The sequence below is a fragment of the Emydura macquarii genome, unplaced genomic scaffold, assembly GCF_026122565.2.
Source record: "Emydura macquarii macquarii isolate MOO-44397 ecotype Brisbane River unplaced genomic scaffold, CSIRO-AGI_Emac_v2 contig_1045, whole genome shotgun sequence".
NCBI classification, from domain to species: Eukaryota; Metazoa; Chordata; order Testudines; family Chelidae; genus Emydura; species Emydura macquarii.
In genome coordinates, this window is record NW_027131182.1 from 10583615 (window position 1) to 10595066 (window position 11452).

The window sequence follows — 11452 nt, forward strand, 5'->3', positions numbered from 1 at the left end:
GGGAGCCGGGGGGCAGATACAGCGCCCTGTCACTGGCTCCGCCGGCCGGGTTTCTTTCCTAGCCCGCTCGGCAGGAGAAGCCCGCGGGCCGCCCCCACTCGCCGCCCTTCCCGCACTCCGGAGCAGGGAGGGGGCAGGGGAGGGCTCCAATGCGCCGCCCCTCCCCTCCCCGGCCGGCTGCTGTGCGGATGGCTGGCTGGCTGGGTGAGTGGGCGGATGAGCGCTCCGCGGCCCCCCGGGCTCCCAGAGCCACCTTTAGGGGAGGCGTCAGGGGCCTGAACTTGGCCGTCACCTCGTCCCGCTCCCTTATAAAGCCAGGTCAGCGGTGGCGGCGGCTGCAGACAGCGAGCAGCGGGCACCGAGCAGCCGGCACCGCCCCGGATCCCCAGCCGTCCCGTCCCGAGCCGGAGTCGCAGCAGGGAGCGGTCCCCGCCCGGGCAGCGCGCACCATGCGGGGCTGTGAACTCCCCCTCCTCGGCAAGCCTCGCTCGCTCCTCTCGCTGGGCCTCTTCGCCCTGGTCTTGCTCAAGGCGCACGGCGGCGCCGCGGCTCCCTTGCCGTCCAACGGGGGGGCCGCCCCGATGGCCAAGATCTACCCCAGGGGCAGCCACTGGGCTGTGGGTAAGTGTCCGGCCCGCTCTCCGCGCTGGGAGCCCGGAGCGGCCCCGATCCCGCTTTAGCACGTGCCGGGGGGGGGGTGGCGGGTCCAGCTAGAAAGTTGGGACTGGTTCGAGCTTCCTCCCCCTTACGTCCGTTCGTCTGCCCCGCAGCGCTGCTCTCTGTCCGCCCGGTCACAGCCACCCCGCCCTGGTCTGCTCCGCTAACACGTGCCGCCTGCTGCTCCGACCCACGGCACACAGCGGGCGGCGGGGCGGCGGGGATCTAGGGCCTGAGCGCCGAGCCTCGCTGGGGCTACTTGGGCTCCCCGTCCAGAGTTCAGCGGCCGGTGCGGCTGGGCTGTGACCCGGAGGAGGGAGGGAGGGAGGATTTGGGTTGAAACAGAGCCGCTTGGTTTAGGAAGCCGAGTCTCAACCCGCTCCCAGCCGCGGGAGAGGTGCCTGCTACAGCTGGACTTGCATGAGCCGGGGGTCAAACAAGCCTGTGGTCGATTGCAATAAGAGCAGATGCCAAGACAGGTACGCCGGGACCCCCTGCTAGGAAAGCAGAGCTCCCGACACGCTGAGCCGGGCCACCGCGGCGCCGCCAGGGTTTGGTAAGAAAAGGAGCGTTTGCAATTGGCACCTGCCGTCTCTGCGATCAAGGCGGAGGAGCTCGCTTCCCTCATCCATCTCCACGGGCGGCAAGGGCCATTTGGTGTTACCGGCACTGGAGGGGGTGTAGCTGAATTGGGAAGCTGACAGTAACGAGACTCCCGAAGCTGCCTCTGTTTCCCTTCGCTCCCTAGCGCGTGTATTCTCTTTCCATTTTGTGGCATTGTTTCATAGGCGTCCCTGTGTCTCTAAACTGCTGACTTTCCTGGGTAGGATTGAAAACAAGAAGAGTCCTGTAGCACTTTAAAGACTAACACATTTAATTTCCGCAGGCATAAGTTTTTGTGGGCTGCAACCCACTGGTCAGAGGTAAGGACTAGAAATCAGAGAGGAGGTGTGTATATACAGCTGAGGGTAAAAGGACAACAGTGGGGAAGGTAGGTATAAAGCAAAGAGTAGGATTATTTCCTTTTGTCTGTTTCTCCTGCCCAACAGCCGCAGAACTCTGTCTTGCTCTTCCCATCAGCCGTGGCAGGAGGCGGCAGATGAATGAGCACAGAGCTGCTAATCCCTGTCTTTGCAAAAGTCAAAGGGAATCGAAAATTGGCAATGCGATCTGATAGTGTCCGGGGGGAAGAAAGGCGCTGCTGGGGAAAGCTTTGGTGGGCTGTAGCCCACTTTCCCGAAAGCTTATGGCTGCAGAAATTAAATGTGTTAGTCTTTAAAGTGCTACAGCACTCTCCTTGTTTTTATTAAGAGAGTGACATCCAAGGGTTATGAGCCCCCAATTAATACACCTTCCTAAATTATTAAGATAATTATTTCCTAAAAGCTGTGCCCTGACTTTCCTTCCCCTTATTACCGGGATCATTTGCAAGTTGTTGCTCCTAGCACTTCTCTGTATTCAGTGTAAACTGCCTCATTTAGACACTGCTAAAACGAGCAGGTATGTGCTGTTTAGATAGGGTGCAAGGTCGGGTAATGATTGAAGATATGTATCATCTGATGGCCGGCTGGGTCTCTGGGAAATGAGTTTGGTTGACTTGGTTCAGCTACTGGTGGCCAGCTGTTAACACCACACAAAAATCATCCCATCATTCAGTGAGGCCAGGAACTGAAAGGGCTTGGAGAGGGCACTAGTTTCTCACCTCTAGAGTTAGTTTCTTCAAGCTAAGATTGAAGCACATGGTAGAACCAGTGTGAGGAGCTTGCAGAGCCACTGTGGGTTCAATGGTCAGCCAGCACCTGCCTCTGACATTGCACACACATAGAGGCTTAAATTACAAACAAGGTCAGGGTTCTACTCAGGCAAGTCAACTGCTGTAATTTTCTTCTCTTACTTCAGTCCTCGGGACAAGGGACAAACCCCTAGATTTTGAGTTCTTGACAAAGGCTAGTTCGATTTAGTTAGAAAGCAGAAAACTGAAGGATAGAGGGGCCTGATCCTGCAGCCATTAAAATCAATGATGATGATGATCCCATTTCCTTAAGGGGTTCAGGATCAGGCCCTACATCCTGTTCACCGTTGTTGCTAATGGGATTTTTGCCACTGACGTCTTTGGGAGTAAAAGGGAGGCCCAAGCACACCCAATGAAATCCCTCGGGATATACTTTGGAGAAGAATTAATGAGCAGTTGAAGTAGCCTGAAATGCTGTAAGGAAAAAAGCTTTAGAATTACTGAAACCAAAACTACTGAAACTGTCATGCAATATGCTGCGGAAGGGGACCCCAAGCACAGGGTAGTTCTATTATAGGGTATGATCTAGACAGAGCTTTCTAAATCATTGGCATCACTCTCATTGACTTCAGTAGGCTTTGCATTAAGCTCTTATCAATGAATATGTGCCTCTGTTCCTATTTTTTCACTTTACATGTCGGGATACTCTCATTACTACAATTTATGTTAATTTTAGTTCTCCATTTATTTATTACTAAACTGTCAGCATCATTGATAAGGTAGCAGCTTGTCTGGCTGCAGAATCTCATCCTCTTGCTCAGTGATTTAGCTGTCATCTTTCTAGAGGAGAGAAAAAAGCTATATAGTCTTGATGCTATGGGCCAACGTGAATATTGTATTTAATATATTTAGCTGGTGATTGTGCAAACCGCAAGAAACACACAAAGGAAGCAAACAATATGTCCCGTAGCTGGGAAATTATAGAGTATTTTGAGATAGAAGGAGAAAGCGTAGAGAGAGAATTTCCATGTCTTGCCCCCTACAGATAAATTATTGCGGATGGTTTATTAAAGGCTAAATTTGCAGTGAATGAGAAACTCTCCACCTTCATTTGGCAAAGAATGACTGAACAGTAACTGATGATTACTCCTACAACTTTAATAAACTGGAGTTCTCCTGATGATCCTAACAGGATTAAAACTCCAAATAGAAAAGGATTTCTTTATCCAGTGCATTTTAAAGGAGAGAGCATGAGTGTTTTGTTATTGTCCGCCTGGATTTGGTTGGCACCAATAGCAGAAGACTGTACTTGAATGTATAACTGTGGACTAATGTCAGGGTGAAAATTAGAGTATCGGTGTTAACTATTATTGTGTATTATTCATATATATTATTAGAATAAAGGGCGCAAGCCTGCAAGATACTTCATCTGCAATTGAGTTTAAAAGGAACTGAAAGTGTGGAGTATCCTGAAGATTAGGTCCATTTTGAGGGAGATCACAGTGGTCCCCTCTGGCCTTTGAATTTGTGAATCTCATAGGAGTTATGTGAGGTTTAATTAAATAATGTTTGAAGCGCACTTTTACATCTGGAGTGGTTTATTGCTATAAGAGTATGGCTCATTGCTGCCCTGATTCAGCAAAACACTTGAACTAGCATGGTCTTGAGATCATCCCTGTTCAGGAAAGCACTAAATATGTGCTTAACTTTAAACATGATCTTAAGGCCAAGTCTATACCAAAAAGTTAAGTGGACCCAGCTAAGTAGTTTAGGAGTGTGAAAAATCCACACCCCGGAGTGGTGTAGTTAAGCCAACCTAACTCTCAGTATATACAGTGCTAGGTCGAGGGAAGAATTTTTCCCTCTACCTAGCTATCATCTCTCAGGGAGGTGGATTAACTACAGTGATGGGAGAACCCCTCCAGTCACTGTAATGAGGGGCTACACTGAAGTACTAAAGTAGTGCAGCTGTTAAGTGTAGACATAGCCTAAGTGTTTTCATCCAATGGGAGTTAGACACGTGATTAACTTAAGCACATGCTTAAGTGCTTTTGCTGAATTGGGGCCCAAATTTAATTAAAAAACCCACAAGCCAATCAGCAGCTTCATGGGGATTTATGCAATATATCATCACACTCTGAAATGGAGTTTCTAGCAAACTGAAAAGAGAAAATAATGGGGAAAATGCTATGAATACTTTTTTTTCCTATTATTTTGAATGTATCTGTTGTTTGATTACTTTTTTCTATCCTTCTCTCTTTTTAAGGTTCCCCAGAGTATATGGATCCCACCTTCCCACTGCTTCTCACCCCCAGAGGCCTGTTTGCCCTTTCAGCCTTAGTTCATGGCCCACAGCCAATATCAGTTTCACTTTCATAAAATCACAACCTGGAATACTGAAGCACATTCAATTTAGCTTTTTGCCATAAAAGCCAGTTTAAAGATGTAGGAAGAGCCACATACTGCTGCTGAACTGGCAACTTAGGTGTGTGGGAGAGAAATTAAAACTCTCAACCTCACCTCATGCTCACCCCTGCTCTCAGCTGCCTCTCTTTACCCTCCTAACAGGTGCCTTTTTATCTCTGTCCTCACCACATCAACATTTCCCTGACCCACTTAATAGAATGGGCATAGGGATTTTTGTGTGTGTGACTCCGAGAAAGTCCCAGCTGTGAATCCCAGTGGCAGCTGGTATGACATCATCCAAAAGGCTCCACTGGCCAATCAGAATACGGTTCTGAACGTCCATACTTACTCAGTAATTAATTTTTGGTTAATGTCATGATATTCTGCTTGTTCTTATAGGACATTTAATGGGGAAAAAGAGCACTGGAGATGTTCCCTATGCTTATGAAGAAGAAAACAAGATCCCATTTTCAGCATTACCTGAAAATATCAAGCAGCTGGGGGATTACCTGCAATGGGAAGAAACATTGAAGAATTTGCTAAGGCTGTTAGAAGAGAATGAAAACAGAAGTGCTCAGATCCTAAGGGAAGAGCTTCCATGGTACACCAAGAACAGTTGGGAGACAGAGGATGACAGCAACTTTAAAGATGTAAGTTTTAAAATAACAAAGTACCGTAAATTTAATTTAAAGAGGAAAAAAACCAAACAAATTAGCTCTTTCTAACTCTGGTATTGTTGGTCGAGTTGGTCAAACAATTTGTAATGAACAACTAATTCCGTGAATTTATCCCTTATTGCAAATGGTCACTGAATAGATTATACCTTTTATGAATGTATTTATTTAGAACAGCTCAGCAAATATCTTGTAAATTTCAGCCTATGGCTTGGATGCAAGCTATTTGCTGTGAATATTTTTTCAAGTATTTTGATTTATTTATATTATACAAGTGCCCTAGTCATTGCCAAACTTTGTACAAACACACAACCAGATGTAGTCTCTGCACTGATGAGTTCACAATGTAAGCTGAAAACCTTGCAATGAGGTAATAAACAATAGGAGGGAACCAGCGAGTAAAATTAACGGTGATGATATAAGATCACATGATGGTTACATAGATGAGCGATGTTCAGCCTCACAAACAAACTAAATATCCACAACACTGCCCAATCTGGCCATCATTAGCTAGCTGATTTCTTTGAATTGTTAGTATTTCCCTTTCTATATTTGAGCTACATGAATGGTTATTTGTGTCACTTCATATTGTTTCTGTCCGCTGATGCGATGACCTAGCCTGGGTAAACTGCTTCCACTCAAAACAAATTTCATTTGATCACAAAATAGGAATTTGGGACTCAGAAAGGGACTTTAGGTACCTAAATCCCAGGATCACCCCCACTGAGATGTTGGAGACCCCCAGTTCAAATCCCCCCTCTGTCTGAGCCAGAGACGAGATTTGAGCAGGGATCTACCTCCTCTTTGGTGAATGTTCTAATCATTGGGCTATGCACAGGGGTTCTCAAACTGGGGGTCATGACCATGAACTATCAGCCCCCCAGGTGGCAGGGCTGGGGCTTTCAGCCCCATTCATGATAGGGCTGTGAGCCCTGGCTGCCCAGGGGGTGGCACTCAGGGGCTTGCTGTGTGAAAGGGGTCTCAAATACTAAAAGTTTGAGAACCACTGGGTTATGGGATATTCTGATATGGGGAGCTCCCTCTGTCTCTTCTGTTGAAGCTGTTATAATGTGTATAAATAATGAAAGCTTTATTAAAATAGGGGGACTGGGTCTCCTACATCCTGGGTGAGTGCTGTAACCACCAGGCTAGGGAATCATACTCATGCTTGTGCTCTTTCGCTCTCTCTCTCATCCCCCCTAAAAATGATACTATTTATTTAATCCAAAATGGAATAGCATCAGCAGGAGAGATTGAGGCCTCCACATCAGAATATCCGATAGCCTAGTGGTTAGGGCAATCATGGAAGGAGCTTTTAGCCTTGCATTTTTCCTTGATAATATGCAAAGATCTTCTATTTTTGTCATAAGCAATCTATTTAGGCCCTGAGCCAATGCTTACTGGAGTCAGTGGAAGTTTTTCATTGACGCCACTAAGTGATCGGTCAGGCCCTTAAAGTCAAACTATATCCATTTTTAAGATTTGCTTTTTCAGACACAGAGGCCCTAGGGAATCTTATGTGCTTCAAATGCCATGAACATTTACGATATTGTTTAAAGAACAATCATTATCCTTAATAATAAAAGAGAGGCTAGTGTAATACTGGCACACTGGTTTGATAGGCAATGATATTTGAAGCATAAGAGCTGCAATTATCAGAGATATCCAGGACCCTTTTGAATGCATATTTTATCTCTCTAGAGTGTCTAGTATATGCTACATTCTTAGCTACTCAGACTTTGTCTAGTCAAGCCCTTCATTTTAATGTGGTGCTGTAGAACATCTTTATGAAGATGCTAGACACTGCAATGATGAATGTGTTGTGCATGGCTAGATGGAAGATGCTCAGATAGCTTTGATTTATTATTATAATAATGCTGTTACCAGTGACTCCAATAGATGCAGGGTGGGGCCTGTAAGCGACATAAAATAAATCCCGTCTTACTGTATTTGAATTTCCAGTGGAAACCAACTGTCTAGAAAGATAAAGACATGTTTAATCCATCACGGTATCTTATATTTGGTGCCGAGTTCAGATACAAGGGTTGGACAATGAAATGTAAATGTTCCAAAGAAAGCAGCATTGCAGACTGTACATTCAGGCTGAAGGAACATATATACATTATTCGGGGACCATTGCATGCTCAAACTGTCACAAAGCTGTAATTATGATAGATTGCATATGTGTCTGTTCAGATGTTAACATTGCAAGAGTCCATCCAAGTGTGCATCCTGTAGGCTGCCATCTATTAATTAAATGTACATATAAGCATGTCTTAGTGGGCTGGGAAGAATCTTACTAATAACTCTTCATACTGATGTATGAACCAAAAACATAACAAGCAACATACTTTGTGTGTTTTGTGCTAGGAATGAGATAACTGCAGAATCTAAGACCATAGCGCTAGATGTACTTTTGTCAGGGATGTTTCCAAGTTGAATTTACTTAGGTTTTTTTCCTATAAAGTGGCATTATTATTTTTTATTTATTTTCATTAGTGCCCACAATCTGCAAGGCATTTTTCAAATATAAAAGAAGATACAATCTCTGCCCTGAAAAACTCACCATCCAATAGACACGGGGTGGGAGAATGGGTACCACATACAAATAAGTGAAGAGGCCAAATGGAGATAGTCCCCATCTTGAGTGGACACCAAGTATTTGTAACTCAGTGGGTGTTTTATATAGGTTGTAGGGTAATTTCTACAGAACTTTACTGGTTTCATCCCATTAAATTCTATAGGTTTATTCCATAAGGGAAGTGCAGGAGGGGATCCTGTTGGGATTATACTTTAGGTTAACGTGTGTAGCGTGGGGATAGGTTTACAGGATTATTAAAGGCATTTAGTCATAATGTACACATAGTCACTGTGCTGTAATTTCATTGTTCCATGTATATATTCAAATATGTTACGTTTTAAAAATCCAAATTAAAAGGCATCTAGAACTTAAAAACAATAAGCAGAAATTCCCTCTGGTTTCACTTCTGGCTTGTATTTAAGAATTAGGCCTCTACTTCTTGATTTATTGATTTTCATTTTCTATCTGAATAGCTGAAACCTCCCATTGCTACTATTATGTTCTTGGCACAATTCTTCTCTATTCCTGTTGTTGCCTACTCCTCCTCATGTTTTGCCCTTCTGATGGGGGGGGGAGGGGGGTGTCCACATGCCTGTTCTTCACTTTTATTATTTTGAATGTCATGTTTTAACAATTCAGCCTTACTCAGTGTTCCCCCGAGGTTTTGTTTTTTTAGTTTTGGTTTTATTGTCACATTCTTCTGCCTCAGTTAATTTAACAATAAGAAAATCAACACCAACCCCTCCTCCACTCATGCACAGAGTAAATTAATATTAAAATTAATCTGGATCAGCTATAAAAATCTGAAGCAGCTGCTTTGCCTGCTATTCTAAGGTTTTGCTCTTGCAAGTTGTCAAGTGCAATCCAAAGTAAATTTTTAAAATATTTCTATGAACTCACTTTCCAACATTAATTTGATGTTCTATAAATGGGATTATGAAGAAAATATTTTTGAATAACTCTTTCTCTGAGCCCTTGGTTGTCATTTAGCAAGCTAACAAAAACAAATGTCCTTTGCGGGCAAGTCTTGGGAATGAATTTGTTGTGTGGCATAGATGCAGAGAAGTTATGCATTAGGTTTCTTGAATCAGTATGTGACTTTTGACAAGTCTGTTCTGTAAATATTATTTACTTCTCTTTATTAGATGATGGATTATCTGCTTCAGGTTATGAATATGAAAAAAAGCACGCCAAGCTGAAGTGAAGATCTTCCAAACTTGAAGGAACAGAATAATATCCTTAAGAGACTGTTTCACAAGCACTCAATTGTAACAGATAACAAACACGGTTTCCCTTGTGTAAACAAGATTACTTTTGTGTAAAAATACCTACACACTCGTATTCTTGTATGTTCCCACATTGACTAAACTCTTTTCCATTTTTTCTCTCCAAGCTGCATTTTCTTCTTTAAACTGCTTTGCTGTAAATAATTGTCCGGGAAGGGTCTTCCAGTTATCTGACTTCTCTGTCTAGCCAGTTGATCTTTAGGTTAAAATTACATGACATTTCAAGGTTCACAATAAATAATAATAACAAAGGCTTTGCTTTTATCTGACTTACAAAATGTTGACTGACTGCGTCATGGATAGTAACAAATAAACAACTGGGCGATTCATTACATGTTGGGCAAGATCCTCAGCTGTATAAATTGACATGGCTCCATTAAATCCCATGAAGCTACACTGATTTACACAACTCAGAACCTGGCCCATGCATTTCATTGACTCTAAGGGGTATATTTTCAATGAGCCAAGATCCAGACTGCCTTACATGGGTGTGGAAGACCGAAACATCAGCTATATCTACACTGACGGTGGCAAATTCGCCACCGTCAGATCGATTTTCCTGGTTTGATTGAGCGACAGTGAAGACACATTCAATCAGTTCAGAAGTCGATCTAATAAAACCACCTCCGCAAAAAGCGTAGTGCTGCGTCGACAGGTAGGCATTTCCCGTCGGTGCAGCGCAGTGGGGACGGCATGTTAAACAGAAGATATTAAGTCAGCAATGTAGACCAGGCCCTAGTGGCATGTTTCTGCTGCCTAGGTGGCCCCAGGAGGCAGTGGGGTAAACTCACCCAGATGGCCCTCTATCCCCCTGTATGACGCACAAATGACATCACCAGTGGGTCTCCAGAGTGGAATGTGGGCATGTCACACATAAATAAGGGTGGGAGGTCAGGCATCCTAATTCAGTGTGAAGGAGGAGCATTTCCTACCACAAGCACAGTTGAGTAAGCCAGTGACGTGGCCCTAAAACACTTGCTGGGCCTGAACAGCTGCACTGTGCTTCTTGTGCACGTTGGCCAAGCAAAGCAATCTGCTCCGGAGAAGATGGAGGTCCTTGCACAATGGAGGAGTTACACACTGGGAGTTCCACCCAGCAAAGGGAAACCACCACTACATGTTCCCACAGTAGAACAGCCCAAAAAGAGTCCAAATAATTTCTCTATACAAATGACTAAACAATGGGTTTGATATATGAAAAGGCCTAAGCAGGCTGGACAGCGTGACATTTAACACCTCATAATGAGACACTAAAATAGCCATATGACAAAAATAATTCCCAACTGGATGTTTGTTTCAAATTAAACCACCCCCTTCCTTGAGTGGGGAGTTGAGGCCATCAATTACTACACTTCACTTTGAACAATCCCCCACGGCTGTGATATAATCACTTGTGTGAGACAGAAATTACTCTGTCCAAAGAGTTAGATACAAATAGCTTTGACCAGAAATGGAGGTACTTTCAATAAGACTGTACAGAAAGCCAGGGGGGACTGATGATAGCACACAGAATGTGCATAACCACGACTGCTAAAGGAAATGCAATGTCTAGTGCTTCGGCGTTAAATTTGGCATGCTTTTTGATTATCCCTCCACTCAAATTAGCCGTAAAACACACATTTTTCATCCCTGGCCCCCATGAAGAGATCGTGTCAAATGAAGGGAAAATATCTTCTTGTACAGGTCCTCTCTGTCTGCTAACTCAACGCTGAAACCATCATGATTGTGCTGATAAAGTGTGTAGTAAATTACTTGACCACACTTTGGGTCATTACAAAATATACGAAAGAGACCAAATAACCAGGGTCAGTCAGGTTTATTAGTGTCGTACAGCAAAAAAAGGTACTTTACACTACCAATGTGCAAGGAGTAGGCCTGTGCAGCGATGTTACATTCAACTTATGCAGACAATGTGCTCCCCAAGTAACACATTTCCGCTGGTATTATTTATATGATTTTACAAGTTATACGTCACTAAAATCCAAGCCATCAGTTTGTCCCCATGCCTTATCTCGCTGGTCTATTCCTTATTTAGCTTTCTTTTGGATACTAGCATTCCAAGTACTAGTCCGTGAAGGTACTGCCTTAGCTTGTACTGGCATAGGACTAATGTAGC

At 44.1% G+C, this 11452-nt stretch overlaps 1 protein-coding gene across 1 annotated transcript; it reads left to right on the forward strand.

Annotated features, from left to right (window-relative positions):
- Window positions 1-223: 223 nt before the first annotated feature.
- GRP (gastrin releasing peptide) lies at window positions 224-9783 on the forward strand. The gene is made up of 3 exons (XM_067545657.1): window positions 224-621; window positions 5195-5445; window positions 9196-9783. Exons 1-3 carry the CDS (start codon window positions 450-452, stop codon window positions 9247-9249), a joined length of 477 nt encoding a protein of 158 aa, XP_067401758.1. The 5' UTR covers window positions 224-449; the 3' UTR covers window positions 9250-9783.
- The last annotated feature ends 1669 nt before the right edge of the window (window positions 9784-11452 follow it).